Raw genomic sequence first — 20,673 nt, 5'->3', positions numbered from 1 at the left:
AGCGCTGTAGTCACTAGCGCTGTAGTTACTAGTACTGTCGTGACTAATACTGTAGTTACTAGCGCTGTAGTTACTAGCGCTGTAGTTACTAGCACTGTAGTTACAAGCGCTGTAGTTACTAATACTGTAGTTACAAGCGCTGTAGTTACTAATACTGTAGTCACTAGCACTGTAGTTACTAGTGCTGTAGTTACTATTGTTGTAGTTACCAGCGCTGTAGTTACTAATACTGTATTGACTAGCACTGTAGTTACTAGTGCTGTAGTTACTAGTACTGTAGTTACTAGTACTGTAGTTACTATTACTGTAGTTACTAGCACTGTAGTTACTAGCACTGTAGTTACTAGCACTGTAGTTACAAGCGCTGTAGTTACTAATACTGTAGTCACTAGCGCTGTAGTCACTAGCGCTGTAGTCACTAGCGCTGTAGTCACTAGCGCTGTAGTCACTAGCGCTGTAGTCACTAGCGCTGTAGTCACTAGCGCTGTAGTCACTAGCGCTGTAGTTACTAGCGCTGTAGTTACAAGCGCTGTAGTTACAAGCGCTGTAGTTACTAGTGCTGTAGTTACTAGTGCTGTAGTTACCAGTGCTGTAGTTACTAATGCTGTAGTTACCAGTGCTGCTTGTTTTACCGGCACTGTTTGTTTTATTAACACTGTTTTACGAACACTGTTGTAACTAGTGCAGTCTATGTTACTAGCGCTGTAATAACTAGCAGTTTGTTTTACTAGCACTTGTAGTTACTAGCACTATTTGTTTTCCTAGTACTGCGTGTTTCACTCGCGGTGCAGTAACTAGCGTTGTTCTAATTAGCACTGTTTAACTAGAGCTTTGGTAACTTGCACTGTAGTAACTAGCACTGAGTGTTACTCGCACGGTAGGTTTTACTAGCGTTGTAGTTACTAGCACGGTTGGTGGTAGGTAACAATATAGTAGCTAGTAGTTTAGTGTAAGTGTAGTTTAGCGTCTTGCAACTGTTCCGTAACTGTTGGTCGGCACTGAGTGACACGTTGGTACCAACATCTCGGTCATATTCATTGCCGCAGTAGGGAGCCGGTTTTCACTCCAGCCACTCACTGTCTTTGACAGGTCTTATTCATTGCTCGGCGCTGACTCCCTGTAGCAATCCTAAAAATAACTCCTGTTGCAACGCACTAATTTTAGTTCGGGAGGGGGAATATTTCTGTTCATTCAGCGATACTTTCTGGACTCAAGTGCACGGACATATTTTTTGAGGGCGAGGTAAGAGGTCATTGATCCCAACCAAAATAAGACCGGGATTTGAATGACTAGCGCACTTGGGCCTGTCCTTGCAAATGCCTTAGTAAGTGTGTGGAAAGTGCAGGAAGGGGGGCAGTTTTGTTTCCCAGAGTCTGAAGAAGGGTCTCGACCCGAAACGTCACCCATTACTTCTCTCCGGAGATGCTGCCTGTCCCGCTGAGTTACTCCAGCTTTTTGTGTCTTTCCACCAGGAATTGTGTGACGTGAATGGAAATGTAATGTGGATTTAGGATAGGCACAAAACGCTGGAGTAACTCAGCAGGTCAGGCAGCATCTCGGGAGAAAAGGAATACGTGACGTTTCGGGTCGAGACCCTTCTTCAGACTGAGAGTCAGGCGGGAGGGAAACTAGAGGTGTGAAAAGGTACAAAGAACAAATGAATGATAGTCTGAAAAGAACAAATCAAAGCCAGCACCGATGATCAAGGAAAGGTGGAGCTCACAATGGTCCATTGTTGGCAGTGGGGATATGAACAGTGAAATTAAGCAGGATGGCTGAGTAACTAGCAGCACTATTTTGCTGGTTGCTGGCTCATTGCAAGCTAGATAGTGTATGGGGCGAGATACAGCTTTTGCTGGTCACTGCTTTTCACTCACTGGGCGGTTAAACAAAAGGGAGAAAACGTTTTAGAATCGTTAACATTAACACATTTATTCCTTGGAGTGCAGGAGGACGAGGGATGATCTTACAGAGGTGTACAAAATCATGAGAGGAATAGATCGGGTAAATACACAGTCTTTTGCCCAGAGCAGGGGAATCGAGAACCAGAGGACATAGGTTTAAGGTGAGGGGGGGAAAGATTGAATAGGAACTTGAAGGGTAACTTGTATCCACAAACTTTTATACACAAAGGAACTGGAGGGGTAACTTTCAAAAGTCGAAAGCCAAAGGGTTCTCTACATTTCGAGGGTCAAAAAAAGGAAGCTGATAGTAAATGCCTCAAAGCACCCGGTTATAGTTGTCACACACCAACCGAACAACATTCCACCAAGGTCGACTTTGTTATGATGTCGTGCGGCTGTTTTTAATGTAAAACATCAAGTCAAGTGTGTTTAACTGTCAGATGCAGGGGAGCTGAACAATGACATTCTTACTGTACTTGCCTCAGCTTCACAGGTACATTAATGCAACAAAAAAAAAAATAATGTGCAGGAAGGAACTGATTTACATGGAAGATGGACACAAATGCTGGACCAAGAGGGGTCTCGACCCAAAACGTCACTTTTTCCTTTTCTCCAGAGGTGCTGCCTGTCCCGCTGAGTTTCTCCGGCATTTGCGTCTAAACTAATAAACAATAGTGGGCTCAGGACAGATTCTTAGAGATGTGCACGCCCAGGAACCTGTAGCTGTGAACGTATTGCTGAACCAACAACAAATGTCTCCCCTCCGGAAACTCTCTCCACCGCCGGTCCTGTCAATGGAGATAGGTTCATAGATCTTCCACTTTCCCCTTCTAAAGGCAACAATCAGCTCCGTGGTCATGCTGACACTGAGAGAAGGATTGTTATCCTGGTATCACCCAAGCAGATTATCCATCCCCCTCCTGTCCTGTGACTCATTGTTACCCATTGTTCGTCTGACAACGGTGGTATTGTTGGCAAATCTAAAGATGGTGGTGGAGCAGTCTGGCCTACAGTCGGCATATAGAGGGAGCAGAGCAAGGGTCTGAGCACACAGCCCGGAGTTGCTCCTGTGCTGATGGTCATCGAGGAAGAAGCATTGTTGCCAAATCGTGCCGATTGTGGTCTGCTGATTGAGGAAGTCAAAGATCCAGTTTTACAGAGGGATGAGCAGAGATCCAGTTCTCTGAGTTCGATGATACGTTTGGAAAGGATGATGGTGTTGAACGTGGAGTTGTCGTCAATGAACAACACGTGCCACGCTTAGTCCTGCCGCTCCTTCATCCCAGCTTTCCCCTCCACAATCGGTTTGAAGAAAGGTCCTTAAACTGTGGGGAACATGTTGGGGGAGTCCAGAACCACAGGGTCACAGTTTAAGAATAAGGGGTAGGCCATTTAGGACTGAAATAAGGAAAAACCTTTTCAGCCAGAGAGTTGTGAATCTGTGGAATTCTCTGCCACAGAAGGCAGTGGAGGCCAGTTCACTGGATGCAGTCAAGAGAGAGTAATAGATAAAGCTCTCAGGGCTAACGGAATCAAGGGATATGGGGAGAAATCAGGAACGGAGTACTGATTCTGGATGATCAGCCATGGTCATTGAATGGCAGTGCTGGCTGAAAGGGCCGAATGGCCTTCTCCTGCACCTATTTTCTATGTTTCTGTTTCCTGACCTGAAACGTCACCTATGCATGTTTAACAGAAATGCTGCCTGACTTACTGAGTTACTCCAGCACTTTTTTTGTCAGTGAACAACAGTCTGACGTAAGTGCTCTTACTGTCCAAGGGTTCCAATGCAGAGTGGGGAGCCAGCGAGATTGCAAATAACATTGTGTCAGTTCCTCGATACAAATCTAATAGTAAAGCTATGGATCAGAATGAATGCGGAATTAAAACAATGTTCAAACATCATCCAATTTAAAAACAAATATAAACACATGATTTTTTCTAGGTACAGTGAGGAGGGGGATTAACAGTCACCAGGGGTCTACATATAATAATAATAATAATAATAATAATAATAATAATTAATAATGCATTACATTTACATAGCGCTTTTCAAACACTCAAAGACGCTTTACAGGGATTACTAGAACATAGAGAAGAAAATAAATAGATAAATAAGTAAACGAACAGAAAAAGGAGACAGAAGGTGAGGTGACCTTCAGTGGTTGAAGGCAGTGCTGAACAGGTGAGACTTCAGTGATGTTTTGAATGTGGTGAGTGAGGAGGAGTCTCTGACGGTTTGGGGTAGTGAGTTCCAGAGGGTGGGAGCAGCGATGGAGAAAGCCCTGTCCCCCCAGAATCTGAGTTTGGTCCGGATGGGGAGGGGGGGGGGGGGGGAGGTTGGCAGCAGCAGAGCGGAGGGTGCAGGTGGGAGTGTGACTGTGGAGGAGGTCAGTCAGGTAGGATGGGGCCAGGTTATGGAGGGCTTTGTAGGTCATGAGGAGGATTTTGTACTGGATTCTCTGGGGGATGGGGAGCCAGTGGAGCTTGTAAAGGACGGGGGTGATATGGTCACGGATCGGGGAGTGGGTGAGTAGACGGGCAGCGGAGTTTTTAATGTATTGAAGTTTACTGATGATTTTTGAGGGTGAGCCATAGAGGAGGCTGTTGCAGTAGTCCAGACGGGAGGTGATGAAGGCGTGGATGAGGGTTTCTGCAGCTGTGGAGGAGAGGGATGGACGGAGACGGGCGATGTTTTTGAGGTGGAAGAAGGCTGTCTTGGTGATGTGTTTGATGTGTTTGTCGAAGGGGAGGGTTTGATCAAAGATGATTCCAAGATTCCGGATGTGAGGGGAGGTGGATACTGGGAGACCATCAATGTTGAGGATGAAGTTTTGGGTGGATTTGGTGAGCGTTTTTGGACCAATGATGATGATTTCGGATTTGTTGCAGTTGAGTTTGAGGAAATTTGATTGAAGCCAAGATTTTATTTCAGTGATGCAGTTTGTCAGTGTAGAGTGTGTGGTGGTGGAGATTGACTTGGTGGAGATGAGGAGCTGGATATCATCGGCGAAGCAGTGGAAGTTGAGACCATGACGGCGGATTAATTGACCAAGGGGGAACAGGTAGAGGATGAAGAGGAGGGGGCCCAGGACTGAGCCTTGGGGGACACCTTGGGGGAGGGGAGCGGTTGGGGATTTACAGTTGTTAATGGAGATGAACTGGTGCCTGTCGGAGAGGTAAGATTTGATCCAGGATAGGGCTGTGCCGGTGATGTTAAAGGAGGTTTCAAGTCGGGTGAGGAGAATGGAGTGATTTATGGTGTCAAAGGCGGCGCTGAGGTCAAGTAGGATGAGGATGTTGAGGTTGCCAGCGTCAGAGGAGAGGAAAAGGTCGTTGGTGATTTTGAGGAGCATAGTTTCAGTACTGTGGAATCCGGATTGGAAAGTTTCATACAGGTTATTGGTAGAGAGGCAATAACACATCATTATTTAAATAAGTATATCTATATGAACATATAAGGGTGTATGAGTATTTTTGTATTAATATCTGATACTTGATAAATATTGATTAGGGAATGGGGGCAGGATTAAATAAGTTCACACTTCTTCCTACTCCTTTTCGCACATGTTAAGTAATGGATGAAATTCCTTGTATTTCTTCTGTTTTTTTGTTTATTTTGTTTTTTAATTGATGTCTTTTAACATGTTCGAAATAAAATAAAATGAAATGAAATATCTCCTTTTTTAATAGAATTCGGGGTTTGGTTTTGTTTCTGAGCTTACTGAATCTAAAATTATCTGTCAAACCTTCAAACACACAGAGAGTGGTGGGTATATGGAGCAAACTGCCAGAGGAGGCGGTTGAGGCAGGTTCTATAACAAAATTTAAAAGACATTTGAACAGGTACATGGATAGGAAAGGTTCAGTGGGATATGGACCAAACGCGGGCAGGTGAGATTAATGTGGATGGGGCATCTTGGTTGGCATGGGGAAGTTGGGCCAAAGGGCCTGTTTCCATGCTTTATGACTCTATGACTGACTTGCATGAGGTCAAGGCATGCTTATGTAATGGAATTGGAGGCATTTGGAAGGAGGTTAGGCAATATGGACGATCAGCCATTCCCTTGCACTTTGCACAGTGTTTAATAGCCTGATGGTTGTTGGGCACAGTGGCGCAGCGGTAGAGTTGCTGCCTTACAGCCCCAGAGACCCAGGTCCGATCCTGACTACAGGTGCTGTCTATATGGAGTTTGTACATTCTCCCCGTGACCTGCGTGGGTTTTCTCCGGCTGCTCCGGTTTTCTCTCACATTGCAAAGACGTGCAGATTTGTGGGTTAATTGGCTTAGACAATAGGTGCAGGAGGAGGCCATTCGGTTCTTCGAGTCAGCACCGCCATTCAATGTGATCATGGCTGATCATTCTCAATCAGTACCCCGTTCCTGCCTTTTCCCCATACCCCCCTGACTCAGTAAGAGCTCTATCTAGCTCTCTCTTTAATGCATTCAGAGAATTGGTCTCCACTGCCTTCTGAGGCAGAGAATTCCACAGATTCACAACTCTGACTGAAAAAGGTTTTTCCTCATCTCAGTTCTAAATGGCCTAACCCTTATTCTTAAACTGTGGCCCCTTGTTCTGGACTCCCCCAACATTGGGAACATGTTTCCTGCCTCTAACGTGTCCAACCCCTTAATAATCGTATACGTTTCAATAAGATCTCCTCTCATCCTTCTAAATTCCAGTGTATTCTAGTGTGTAGGATAGAATTAGTGTATGGGTGATTGCTGGTTGGAATGGAGTCTGAGGGTCGAAGGGCCTGTTTCCACAATGTATCTCTAAACTAAACTAAACTAACCCAGCAGCTGTTAACCTGCGGCCAGTGCTCCAGCTGTCTCATTCATTCAAGATGTGCCAACAGGGCTGGTATTTATTGAATGTGAACCAGTGGCTTTCTATTTCAGAGGGTGGTATGTCTAGGATTGAATTGATTTTTAAACTCCCCCCGTCACTGTGGCGAGTTCCAGCCTGAAGCTGCTTTAGCAAGTGAGCACAATCACCTTTGCAGTTGTGACGCAGATTTCCTCTGTGTCTCCAGTGGTAGAAGTGAAGACACTGGGTTGAAGTGACATTATACGAAGGAGATGGCTTTGGCAAGGGTGCAGAAGAGGAATCACCACAACATTGCCTGGACTACAGGGTATCAGCTACAGGGGCACTGTCCACAGTGGGCAGCACAGTGGCGCAGCGGTAGAGTTGCTGCCTCACAGCTCCAGATACCCAGGTTCAATCCCGACTGTGGGTGCTGTCTGTACGGAGTTTGTACGTTCTCTCTGTGACCGCATGGGGTTTCCCTGGGTGCTCCGGTTTCCTCCCTTACTCCAAAGACGTACAGGTGTGTGGGTTAATTGGCTTCAATAAGAATCTACTGTACGGGGTGATCACCGATCGGTGTGGACTCGGTGGTCCGAAGGGCCTGTTTCCGCCCTTTACCTCTAAAGTCTAAAGATAAAGGGTAGGCAGTCAGAAGCATGTTTTCCCAGAGTGGAGTTGTCAAGAACTAGAGGCCGTAGCTTGAGGGGGCAAAGTTTAAAGCAGTAGTATAGGGCAAACGTTTTAATGCAGAGATTTGGGTGCCTAGAACATACTGCCAAGGGTGTTGGTGCAGATATGACCATGCCATGGTGTTTGAGAGACCTTTAGATAGGCACTTGGAGGGATATGGATCATGGATGAAATACTGGATCGACTGGGCTATATTCACCGGAATTTAGAAGGATGAGAGGGGATCTTATAGAAACATATATTATATTCTTAAGGGATTGGACAGGGTTGATGCAGGAAAAATGTTCCCAATGTTGGGGGAGTCCAGAACCAGGGGGTCGCAGTTTAAGAATAAGGGGTAGGCCATTTAGGACTGAGAGGAGGAAAAACGATTTTGCCCAGAGAGTTGTGAATCTGTGGAATTCTCTGCCGCAGAAGGCAGTCGAGGCCAATTCACTGGATGTTTTCAAGAGAGAGTTAGATACAGCTCTTGGGACTAACAGAATCAAGGGATATGGGGAGAGGGCAGGAACGGGGTACTGATTGTGAATGATCAGCCATGATCACATTGAATGGCTCGAAGGGCCGAATGGCCTCCTCCTGCACCTATTGTCTATTGTTCTATGTGGAGTGCAACTAACGTGGAAGGGGGAAACACCAGTGAGACCACTTGTTTTCTCTCTGGCTAGGAGGACGAGTTCTGGAGATCGGCTTTGGGATGGCAATTGCTGCCACTAAGATTGAGTCGTTAAATATCGAGGAGCACTGGATCATTGAATGCAACGACGGCGTATTTAAGCGGCTGGAGGAGTGGGCGAAGGAACAACCTCACAAGGTGAGTGCCCTTTCAGCTCGCCACCCCATTATCCACCACTTTTTCCAGCAACTTAATTAATTTTTTTATCGCTGCTCCTTTTATGCTTCTTTTAAGACCACAAGACAGAGGAGCAGAATGAGGCCATTCGGCCCTTCGAGCCCACTCCGCCACTCGATCACGGGCGGCACAGTGGCGCAGCTGGTAGATCTGTTGCCTCACAGCGCCAAAAGACCCGGGTTCGATCCTGACCTCGGCTGCTGCCTGTGTGGAGTTTGTACGTTCCCCCTGTGACCACGTGGGCTTTCTCCAGGTGCTCCGGTTTCTTCCCACATTCCAGTGGGCCGAAGGGCCTGCTTTCACGCTGCCTCTCGAAATCAAAAGTTGAAACAAAATCTATTTTTCCCCCTCAACCCCATTCATTCTCTTGCCTTCTCCCCATAACCGTAAGGTGGGACTTGGAAGGAGTAGCAGAGAAGGGAAAACTCTCTGACATTGGAGGCATCCAGTTTGATTAAATTCAAATCCAAAAGCTCAGAGCGGGGGAGACAGTATTGTAACACAAGTGTACCAACTCAACTCGACAGAAAACTGAAGGTGCTTCAGAGCAGAATAATTCTAGCCGAAATTAAATAGTCACTTCAAAGCAACACGATGTGGGAAGCTTTGTGATATTTTTTTAAGAACCTGAAGATACTATTACACATACATGGTAAAGATGATAGAATGGGGGATATTACTGACCAACACCAGGTGATTTGATCTTTTTTTCAATGTAGTTACATCTCTATTTTCTAGGTAAATCTCCAATAATTGTGAAATAGCCGTCAGAATTGGCCCACAACACTAACCTTACATCCATTTTTCTTAATAGATTGTTCCTCTCAAAGGACTTTGGGAGGACGTTGTCTCAACATTACCAGATTCACATTTTGATGGTAAGTTTGACGTTAAAATCTCTTTTCAGAAAAAAAATAATCTGCAATTGTAGTATATTTAAACTTAGGATTCTGATCCATCGGCAGTATGTTAACAATGTCTGTGTAATTACGCTAATGTGGTAAAACATTCCCAAGGAGATTATGAGATGACCAAAGGTTTAGTGATGGATGGAGGCCCTCAGAGATGTTTAGTTTAGTTTAGAGTTACAGCGCGGAAACAGGCCCCTCCGCCCACTGAGTCTACGCCGACCATCGATCTCCGCACACTAACACTATCCTACACACTAGGGACAATTTACAATTATACCAAGCCAGTTAACCTACAAGCCTGTACGTCTTTGTAGTGTGGGAGGAAGCCGGAACTCCCAGAGGAAACCCACACAGGTCACAGGGAGAATGTACAAACTCCATACAGACAAGCACCCATAGTCAGGATCAAAGCTGGGTCTCTGGCACTGTAAGGCAGCAACTCTACCGCTAGGTCACTGCACTGCCCTTCAAGAAGTCCTGAAGGAAATTGTGGAGAGTATAAGGAAGGGAATTCTGGCGGTTAGGGCCTTGGCAACCAACCAAAGTAATCTCCTGATTACTTTCAGGAGAGAGTGTGCAGAGAGTGGTTGAGAAAGTGGAATAACATAGAACTAGTGTGAGTGGATAGAGCTCTTAAGGATTGAGGAGTCAGGGAGTACGGGGAGAAGGCAGGAACGGGGTTCTGATTGAGAATGATCAGCCATGATCACATTGAATGGCGGTGCTGGCTCGAAGGCCTATCCCTTATTCCTAAACTGTGACCTCTGGTTCTGGACTCCCCCAACATCGGAAACCTCTCATCCTTCTAAATTCCAGTGAATATAAGCCCAGTCGCTCCATTCTTTCATCATGTGTCAGTCCTGCCATCTTGGGAATTAATCTGGTGAACCTATGCTGCATTCCCTCAATAGCAAGAATGTCCTTCCTCATATTAGGAGACCAAAACTGCACACAATACTGCAGGTGCAGTCTCACCATGGCCCTGTACAACGGTGGTGGGACCTCCTTGCTCGAATACTCAAATCCTCTCACTATGAAGGTGCGTCTTTGATGTTGTCCTGGTTGGGGAGGGGAATGTTTCGCCTGCGGTTGGATTTCCTGCTGCGGCAGACAAGGCCTATCTTCCCACTGCTTCCACAGTGAAGTTATCTCTGGCCGTTGGGTTGGCGAGTGTGTTGTTGTTGCCGTTGACCATTTTGTGGCGTTGGCGCCTGGCTCCAGGACCTTGAACCGCACGCTGGCACGGCGCTTTGTACCCACCTGGAGGTCGTTTCTCCACCATTCCTAATCCTTACAGCCACTTCCCACATGTCAGTGCCTATGTTAAAATACATCATCTCTCCTTGACAAATCTCTACACTAAACAACATAACAGTCTATAGAAACATGACTAAAGCAAGCAGTTGGCTCCCTGGCACTACCGCATGTTATTAGCAGCACATTTGTACTTAAGAACACTTTGGAGATACAGCGTGGAAACAGGCCCTTCAGCCCACAGAGTCTGGGCCAGCCAGCAGTCCCCCGTACACTAGCACAATCCTACATAGTGACAATTTACAATTTTTATAAACCTGCATGTCTTTGGGGTGTGGGAGGAAACTGGAACACCCAGAGAAAACACACACGATTACAGGAAGAACTTACAAACTCCATATAGGCAGCACCCATAGTCAGAATCGAGTTAGGATCGAACCCGGGTCTCTGACGCTGTAAGGCAGCAATTCTACAGTCGTGCCACTGCCCGTTTCAGGTTGGGACTATTAGACAATAGACAATAGGTGCAGGAGTAGGCCATTCAGCCCTTCGAGCCAGCACCGCCATTCAATGCGATCATGGCTGATCACTCTCAATCAGTACCCCGTTCCTGCCTTCTCCTCATACCCCCTCACTCCGCTATCCTTAAGAGCTCTATCCAGCTCTCTCTTGAAAGCATCCAACAAACTGGCCTCCACTGCCTTCTGAGGCAGAGAATTCCACACCTTCACCACTCTCTGACTGAAAAAGTTCTTCCTCATCTCCGTTCTAAATGGCCTACCCCTTATTCTTAAACTGTGGCCCCTTGTTCTGGACTCCCCCAACATTGGGAACATGTTTCCTGCCTCTAATGTGTCCAATCCCCTAATTATCTTATATGTTTCAATAAGATCCCCCTCATCCTTCTAAATTCCAGTGTATACAAGCCTAATTGCTCCAGCCTTTCAACATACGACAGTCCCGCCATTCCGGGAATTAACCTAGTGAACCTACGCTGCACGCCCTCAATAGCAAGAATATCCTTCCTCAAATTTGGAGACCAAAACTGCACACAGTACTTCAGGTGCGGTCTTACCAGGGCCCGGTACAACTGTAGAAGGACCTCTTTGCTCCTATACTCAACTCCTCTTGTTATGACGACACACTGAGACCAGTGTAGCACAGGAACAAGCCCTTCGGTCCACGATATCCATGCCGAACATGATGCCAAGTTAACCTAATCTCCACTGCCTGCACGTCATCCATGTCCCTCCATTCCTGGCATATCCATGTGCCTATGGAAAAGCCTCTTAAACACCACTACTGTATCTGTCTACACACCTCATCAATCCATCACCCAAAATGTCTGTAGGGAGAAAGATCATAAGGTCATGAGTGATCCCCGCACATTAACACATTAACACTATCCTACACACACTAGGGACAATTTACATTTATACCAAACCAATTAACCTTCCCACCTGTACGTCTTTGGAGGGTGGGAGGAAACCGAAGATCTCGGAGAAAACCCACAAAGTCACAGGGAGGACATACACTGTACAGACAGCACCCGTAGTCAGGATCGAACCCGGGCCTCCGGCGCTGCAAGTGCTGTAAGGCAGCAACTCTACCGCTGCACCACCGTGGCTGCCCGATATTTATGGGGTTTGGAAAGTATTAGCTATTTAACCATTTAGGACATGGTATTTATTTACTCAAGTTGCAATGTGTAATTGTTTAACATTCATAGTGAGGCATGACCGAATTTCTCCACACCTCCCATTAGTCTAAGCATTTAGAATACCAATGATTAGTAGCCAAAGAACTAAATTAGCTCCAAGGCAATGGGTTAAACAAGTGCCTTTTGTGGTAACTGAGTACGTTCCACTGTCCAAACATTGTCCGTACACTTGCTGAGATTTGGTTGGCAGCTTCCGCTGCCAGTAAAATTCCTGTTAGCAAAGGACTTGCCAAGTGAGATTTTTTTTTAGCTCTTTAAGCACCCAAATTCAAGTTTAGGAAGTTGCCTTTCAACTGGCAGGTGTGTGCAGACAGGTGCTTTACCACCCAAGGCTAAATTAAGAAGTGGGATTTAGTACAAATGTTGATAATTTTAGATGTTAGAGATACAGCACGGAAATAGGCCCTTTGGCCCACTGAATCTGCGCTGAACGGCGATCCCCGTACACTTGCATTATCCTGCACGCTTGGGACAATTTACCATTTTATTGAAGCCAATTAACCTACAAACCTGTACGTCTTTGGAGTGTGAGAGTAAACCAACGCATCCGGAGAAAACCCACGCGGTCACAGGGAGAACATACAAACTGTACAGACAGCACCTGTAGTTAGGATTGAACCCAGGTCTCTGGTGCTGTAAGGCAGCAACTCTACCGCTGCGCCTCTGTGCCATTTTATGTAAGGTAAAATGCTGTTTCTCTTTCTGGGTGTGATAGAATTAAGTCTTCTTCTCTTAACTCTTTGCATTCTAGGCATTCTTTACGATACATACCCTCTGTCAGAAGAAACATGGCACACACATCAGTTTGCTTTTATAAAGGTAAGACTAGACCCATTGGGTCTTGGTTTGAAATGGCAAGCAAACAGCAGAAACACCAAATTAGACACTTTGCAGCAAGTTGGAGTATTTTTGATGCATTTTCCACTAACATTTCAGGCTGAGATTTTACAATCAAATAAACTATTTCTAATGGATCCAGGGGCATGAATTAAATAAATTAAAATCTTCTATGGTTGTTTCAAAGTTCCTTTTTTGATTTGAATTGAACGGTTACCAAACCAAATTAGAGAGTTTGCAGCAAAATTGCAGAGAACTGTGGATGCAGCCCAGACCATCACACAAACCAACCTCCCTTCCACAGACTCCATCTACACTTCACGCTGCCTCGGCAAGATCACCAGCTTAATCAAGAACCAGTCTCATCCCGGTCACTCCCTCTTCTCCCCTCTCTCATCAGGCAAGAGGCACAGAAGTTTGAAAACGCACACCTCCAGATTCAGAGACCGTTTCTTCCCAGCTGTTATCAGGCAGCTGAACCATCATACCATCAACTAGAGAGCGGTCCTGAACTACTATCTACCTCATTGAAGACCCTCGCACTATCTTTAATCAGACTTTACTGGACTTTATCTTGCACTAAAAGTTGTTCCTTTTATCCTGTATCTGTACATTGTGGACAGTAATCATGTATGGTCATACCACAACCAGAGAGTAGTGCTGAACTATTTGATGACCCTCGGACTATCCTTGATCGGACTTTGCTGGATTTACCTTGCACTAAATGTTATTCCCATATAATGTATCTATACATCTAGGCAGTGTATAGATACATTAGATGGGAATACATCGATTGTAATCATGTATTGTCTTTCTGTTGACAAGTTAGCACACAACAAAAGCTTTTAACTGTACCTCAGTACATGTGACAATAAACTAAACTGAACTGGTCATTCCGCTGACTGGTTAGCACGCTGCAAAAACCTTTTCACTGTACCTCGGTACACGTGACAGTAAACTAAACTAACTATAAATGGGAGTCCTTTTGATCCATATTGCACAAACATTTCTGGGTACGGTTTTACAGTGAAATAAACAATTCTGATGGAATCAGGAGCACGAATTACACAAGATAAAGCGGTTTACATCCAGTTATTTCAAAGGTATTTTTATATTACTGGGAGTTGAATGAAACATAACTACTCGGAGAGAGGTGATTAGAGTAGAGACTGAGGCAAGAGGTTGAAAAGCCTCTGTTTCTACATTGCAATGTAACTTTCTTGTGGGATAAGCACTGCACGTTGTATACTACTCAGCCACGAACAGCACCGCAGGACAGTGGAGCTGATCAGGTATTAATGATGAGCATCTGATTGTAGTTAGGATATGGCATCATGGCACTTTAGTTTAGTTTATTATTATCATGTGTACCGAGGTATAGTCAAAAGCTTTTGTTTGCTGGCTCTCCAGTCAAAGACAAGACTATACATCAATACAATCAAGCTGTCCACAGTCACAGATAAAGGATAAAGGGTACAACATTTAGTGCAACGATATAGCATTGAAGTCTGATTAAAGATAGTTCAAAGGTTTCCAATGAGGCAGATGGGAGGTCAGGACTGTACTCTTGCTGATGAGAGGACGGTTCAGCTGCCTGATAAAAATTGGGAAGAAACTGTCGCTGAATCTGGAGGTATGCGTTTTCAAACCTCTGTACCTCATTTTGCCTTGTGTTTGTGTTGCACATTCACTTCAGTTTTCTGAAAATGTCTTCATTGCAACACTGCACGACTTTTAATTTCCAACCTAACTACTGTCCTGGCACCTTTTCTCCACAAAATAAACTCAGAAAATATAGTCGTCCTATTTGCTCATTGCCCCATCTCCCTTCTCATTCCTCTATTAAGTTCATAAGTGACAGGAGCAGAATTAGGCCATTCAGACCATCAAGACTATGCCATTCATTCATAGCTCATCTATCTAATTGCTCACAATACTCCAAATATGGTCTGACTAGCTCCTTTTAGAGCCTCAGCAAACATCCCTGTTTTTGTATTCTTGAAATAAATGCATGCATTGCTAATAATATTGGATTAATATTGACTTAGTGTGTGCAATGCCATTTTGGATAAGGCAACCATTTTAAATATGAATGAAGGTCGTAGAGAAAAGGCAGCCAACTGCAACTGATATCCTCTGTTTAAACGTTCCATCAGGGACATGCTTTGCGTTTGCTGAAACCAGGTGGTGTCCTTACATATTGCAACCTCACCTCCTGGGGAGAGCTGCTGAAGGGCAAGTATGATGACATTGAGAAAATGTTCCAGGTAGGAATCAAACACATTCACACTACTCCCCAAAGCTACTGTTGTTAATGGAAAAAGCGGCACTTAAGCATGCAACTGTATTATGAAATAAAGGTGAATTGTGATTTCAGTTCTAGTGAAACTACCATAAACTCAGTGTGAGATTTTTGCATGTGCTTGTATCGAAGGGAAATACATTCTAACTCTGCTGGTAGGCTAAGGTTATAGAGATGTGGGTTTAAAAGAGTCAAGAGTGGTTAATTGTCATAGTTCAATGAAATTCTTGCAGCAGCACAACTGGTCTGTAAACACAGTAATTATAGATAACATAATAAACAAAAGTTCAATAATTTAAAAAAATATTAGTGCAAAATAAAAGCTCAAAGTCCCTAGTGCGACCAAGACAGTTTGTAGTTTAGTCGGTGTTTGTGGTGTTCAAAAGCCTGATGGTTGTTGGAAGGGCACAAAGTACTGCAGTGACTCAGCAGGTCAGGCAGTATCTCTGGAAAACATGAATTAGTTTAGAGTTACCACAAACACCAACTAACTACAAACCGTCTTAGAGATACAGCGTGGAAACAGGCCCTTTAAACCCACTGAGTCTGCGCCGACCAGCAATCCAGGGCAAAGGGAGAACTCCCACAGTCCAGACAGGACACTTCATTCAGCATTCTTACACTTGGCCCCAGTCATGTGCCAAGGTTCTGTAGCGAAATTTCAACTCACTACCGATGCCTTAAAAGACGAGAATGGTAATTAAAGGCACACCACAAAATATTAATTCCCTTTATTTATTCAACAGAATATATAAACTTTCTTGAGAAAGGAACATATGTGGTTTTCCACTCTAGCTGAAACAAACAGCCCAAATCTAGTTTATACTGATTGTGAAACACGACCTTAATTTCATTTCACCCAAGAGCAAAATCACAATCACACTCAGATGGGTCATACAATATACAGGCAAGGGAAGCGAAGCGGTTCCGGAACAAAATGGCCTTGTGATGTATTGTCCATTTTTGCAGAAGGAGATTTATTCTAGATACAAGCTTTGTCCTACCTGATGCCAATATGCAATGATCAAGATGATAAGTGTTATTTCCCCTGCCCCACTGACATTTACTTGGTGAACACCCAAAATATTTTGAAAAAATGGAGAGGGTTTGCATGTTAAACCAATTTTATATTGCAGTAATAAAATGGACCTTTTTGGGACATGCTGTGTGGTGCACGGTTTCACAATTTACAAAGTAACATTCATATTTACTTGTCCAGGAGACCCAAGTATCTCATCTAGTGGACGCTGGCTTCAAGAAGGAGAACATTAAGACCACTGTCATGGACATCACTCCCCCAAATGACTGCAGATACTACTCTTTCCACAAGATGATCACAGCCAGGGTAACGAAGGACTAACAAAGCCAAAGCTCTGTTAGGAGGAACATTCATTTCTCTTTGAGATTCAGAATGGTCTTAGAACATGTTAATTATTAATTTCATATAATTTCCAACATAGTTTTCCTTATAATACGTTGAAAGTGGAGAACAAGTTGATATGAATATTCTACTTTCATTACAATGAAACAAAAGTATTGGTATCAAACACTTTGAAATCAGGATAGCCACTGTACAAGTGCCTATGGACTATCAAAGTGTACATGCCCACATTTGCCTTACACTCTTAACCATGTCCTCACTAGATGTCTTACTTTTCTTGGGATTTTTTTAAAATAGGGACTATTGTACTCAAGGAGATTATACATACAGTTACCTCGAAGGGCTGTCCTATCGTTAGGAAGCTTGGCTATTCTCTTACTTTATAATTACAACTGATGCAGTTATAGATTTTAAAGTGAATAACTTTAACCCAAGAAAATATTTATATTCATTATTTTAATAATAGGCGAAATTTAACCCAAATAGTTTTTCCACTCACGGTTAAGGGGCTGCGAACGGGAAGGTCACAAATTACTGCCAGAGAGTAGTGTTGGGCACAATGTTGCAAGCACTTTGTACTGAGGGAAGCTTGGAATAAAAATCTAATAAATAATATTGTGGCATCATCTTTCTTGGATTTAAACTATTCCTTAAGTATCTCGTCTCCACTACTCGTCTTGGTGACGGACTAGCTAGAATTCCCCAGGCATTTCTCTTTGCCAGCTTTAGACAGCCAAAGCATTCACAGCACTTTAGTTCCTTGCTGCCAATGTTCCTTTGTGTCACAGACTGGAGTTTTTCCAATTCTCAAAAGGTGGGAAAGGGTAATGTGCCCAGAGTCTATGTTAAAGACATTTCTAGTACGTCAGGGAGATTACTGGGAAAACTATTTCAGCGGTACAGAATGATATGACATGGAAACAGGCCCTTTGGCTCAACTTGCCAAGGTGCCCCATCTACACTATCAGGTAAACGTATGGTCTCTTGCCCACAGTAGGGGAATCGAGAACCAGAGGACAGTTTAAGGTGAGGGGGGGATAGATTTAATGGGAAACTGAAGGATAACTTTGCAACATAAAGGGTGGTGGGTGTATGGAATGAGCTGCTGGAGGAGGTAGTTGAGGCAGCTTCTATTGCAATGTTTAAGAAACATTTGGATATGTACATGGATAGGACAGGTTTATAGGGGTATGGGCCAAATGCAGGCAGGTGAGACTAGTTTAGTTTACAGCACAGAAACAGGCCCTTCAGCCACCGAGTACACACCGACCAGCGATCCCCACACTCTTGCACTACCCTACACACTAGGGACAATTTAGAGTTATATCTAGACAATTAGCTTACAAACCTGTACGTCTTTGGAGTGTGGGAGGAAACTGGAGATCCTGGAGAAAACCCACGCAGGTCACGGAGAACATAGACAAGCATCCGTAGTTGGGATCGAACCGGGTCTCTGGTGCTGTGAGGCATCAACTCTACCGCTGCGCCACCGTGCCGCCCTACTAGTGTAGATGGGACATGTTGGTCAGTGTGGGCAAGTTAGGCCAAAGGGCCTGTTTCCACACTGTATGACTCTATGACACTCGTCCCACCTGCCCGCATTTGTCCCATATATCTCTCTAAACCTTTCTAATCTTATTCTCTTGGAATCCAAGAAAAAGGGAAAGGAACAATAAAGGTCAGGGAAACAGCACTGATACCAAGTGTTGTTGGTTTTAAATGGCAGAAATGATTGAATCTACAATTGCCTCAGAACAGAAAATCAAAAATATACAAAGCCATAGAAATTCAACTTTAAAACAGATTTTTATAGGATGTCGTTACAGATAATATCACAATGTAAAGCGATCATTCTCCACCACAGAATCAGATCATTAATCCACAAGCTTCATAAATACTGGTTGCAATTATACCCTCTATTTATTTTCGATACCAGACGCTGACCCTTCTTTCCCTCTTTATTTTCTTCTGAAGCTGCAGCAATCCATACAGAAGTGCTTCTGCTGTGGGTGGGCAGCCTATGGTGAAAGGGACATCAAATACCAGAGAAAATGCATTTAATAAAAGGGAATAGGAACACATTGTAAGGAATTTAATTTGGAGACACAACCATTCTTCTACCTAGCCTCCAGAATTGTTTGGTTTCATGAAGTTATCACACATTGAGTTTAATTTCTCCCCCTCCCCCTTCCATGTCACTGGTTCACTTGGTTGATGCATTCTTTAACACACAATCTTTCAATCAGATCCAGGATTGGGAACACTGGGGGCAGGAGATCGCTTTGGTCTGTACTTTGCACTGATTGATAGATAAGTAGATACAGCATGGAAACCGGTCCTTCGGCCCACCAAGTCCACGTCGACCATCGATCACCCGTTCACACTAGGTCTAGATTATCCCACTTTCTCATCCATTCCCACCCTATTAGAAAGCAAAATCACTTGCCACGTGTTTTATCTTTGATTAATATAAATCGAAACATCTAAAATAGTTGTACATGAACTATAACAAGTACAGTCTACTGTTGTTAACTTAAAACACACACTTGAATCCAAAATCCATCCTTTCCTTACAGTTAGTGATTACTGAAGGAATCTTGTTTACCCACCATGTTTTATTTTAATTAGTTCATAAAACCTGGATGTCACCATCCTTAATTGATGCAGAATTTGCTGTGTTACTTCAGCTAAGACCAGGGAGGGGATGATGGTTTTCCAGAAGATAACTGGCATAGTTTTGGTAACAATCTGATAGGGTGATTGATTGAACGATGCAGCATGGAAACAGGCCCTTCGTCCCACTAAGTCCATGCCAACCATCGACCACCTGTTCACACTAGTTCTATGTTACCCCACTTTTGCATCCACTGCCTACACAGTCAGAGCCAATTCAGAGGCCAATTAACCCACAAACTCACACGTCTTTGGGATGTGGGAGAAAACTGGAGGACCTAGAGGAAACCTACGCAGTCACAGGGAGAACGTGCTAACTCCACAAAGGCAGCACCCGAAGTCAGAATCAAACCTGGGTCTCTGGGGCAGAGAGACTGTAGGTCTGCCCGCTGCATCTACTATTTCTTATAACTTCATGTCCCTATTTTCTTACTGCTACAGAAGGAAGAGTCACGCAATACAACCTGTAACAACCTGTTCCAATGATCAATGAGTAGGATGATCAATGATCAATACTACTTACCTGGGACATAAATATCCACCGGCACAATTCTGTCACAGCCTCTCACCACAGCGTAGGAGTAATGGTAATAACCACCACCATTTGCACAGCTGCGTGGAACAGAAACATAGTTCAACTTTCATCTTTAAGGCATGTTGAAAGTATGTTGAAAAATCCAATCAAAGGTGCAAGCTGTAGTTAGTATTCTCACCTGCCCATGGAGACCACATAGCGAGGTTCAGGCATCTGATCGTATACCTGGACAACACAGTGATATGTGAATCAGAATTCACCTCGAATTGTGTAATAGTTCGTTGGTTTATCGCATTGCACTTTTAATAATTATCTATTGGGACTGATCTAACCGAGGTTCATTTTTGTAGAAAATAACAGCAGCAAGCTCAAAATCTGACACATTGGACATTGTCACATTGACCCAAGGATTCTGACACGTTGCCATTCTCTCCTTCCTTCACTGACTGGCCTCTCCGCTGCACATTTCTAGCTTACTCTGCTATTGTTTCAGCTTTTCAGCATCTTCATTTTGCTGGAGAAGGAAGCGAGCAGAAACACGCACCGCGGGCAGCACGGTGGCGCAGCGGTAGAGTTGCTGCCTTACAGTGCCAGAGACCCGGGTTCGATCCTGACCACAGGTGCTGTCTGTGTGGAGTTTGTACGTACTCCCCTTGACCAGAGTGGGCTTTCTCTGGGAGCTCCCGTTTCCTCCCACACTCCAAAGCTGTACAGGGGTGTTGGTTAATTGGATGGTGAATCTGTGGAATTCTTTGCCACAGAAGGCTGTGGAGGCCAAGTCAGTGGATATATTTAAGGC

General features: G+C 44.3%; 2 protein-coding genes across 2 annotated transcripts in view; one reads left to right on the top strand and one right to left on the bottom strand.

The window, feature by feature from the left end:
• gamt (guanidinoacetate N-methyltransferase) overlaps window positions 1–17,255 on the top strand; it is a 26,694-nt gene extending 9,439 nt beyond the window's left edge. The window contains exons 2-6 of the mRNA XM_078424325.1: window positions 8,077–8,222; window positions 9,076–9,139; window positions 12,898–12,965; window positions 15,140–15,250; window positions 16,505–17,255. Coding sequence (XP_078280451.1) covers window positions 8,077–8,222; window positions 9,076–9,139; window positions 12,898–12,965; window positions 15,140–15,250; window positions 16,505–16,645 — 530 coding nt within the window. The 3' untranslated portion in view covers window positions 16,646–17,255. The remainder of the gene's footprint in view (window positions 1–8,076; window positions 8,223–9,075; window positions 9,140–12,897; window positions 12,966–15,139; window positions 15,251–16,504) is intronic.
• Window positions 16,002–20,673, bottom strand: part of ndufs7 (NADH:ubiquinone oxidoreductase core subunit S7) — an 18,903-nt gene continuing 14,231 nt past the window's right edge. Inside the window, exons 6-8 of the mRNA XM_078424326.1 lie at window positions 20,053–20,099; window positions 19,863–19,951; window positions 16,002–18,684 (exon numbers count right to left, since the gene is read on the bottom strand). Coding sequence (XP_078280452.1) covers window positions 18,587–18,684; window positions 19,863–19,951; window positions 20,053–20,099 — 234 coding nt within the window. The 3' untranslated portion in view covers window positions 16,002–18,586. The remainder of the gene's footprint in view (window positions 18,685–19,862; window positions 19,952–20,052; window positions 20,100–20,673) is intronic.

This window comes from Rhinoraja longicauda, chromosome 28, assembly GCF_053455715.1.
Source record: "Rhinoraja longicauda isolate Sanriku21f chromosome 28, sRhiLon1.1, whole genome shotgun sequence".
Classification (NCBI taxonomy): domain Eukaryota; kingdom Metazoa; phylum Chordata; class Chondrichthyes; order Rajiformes; family Arhynchobatidae; genus Rhinoraja; species Rhinoraja longicauda.
This window is presented reverse-complemented; position numbering and strand designations above follow the sequence as displayed.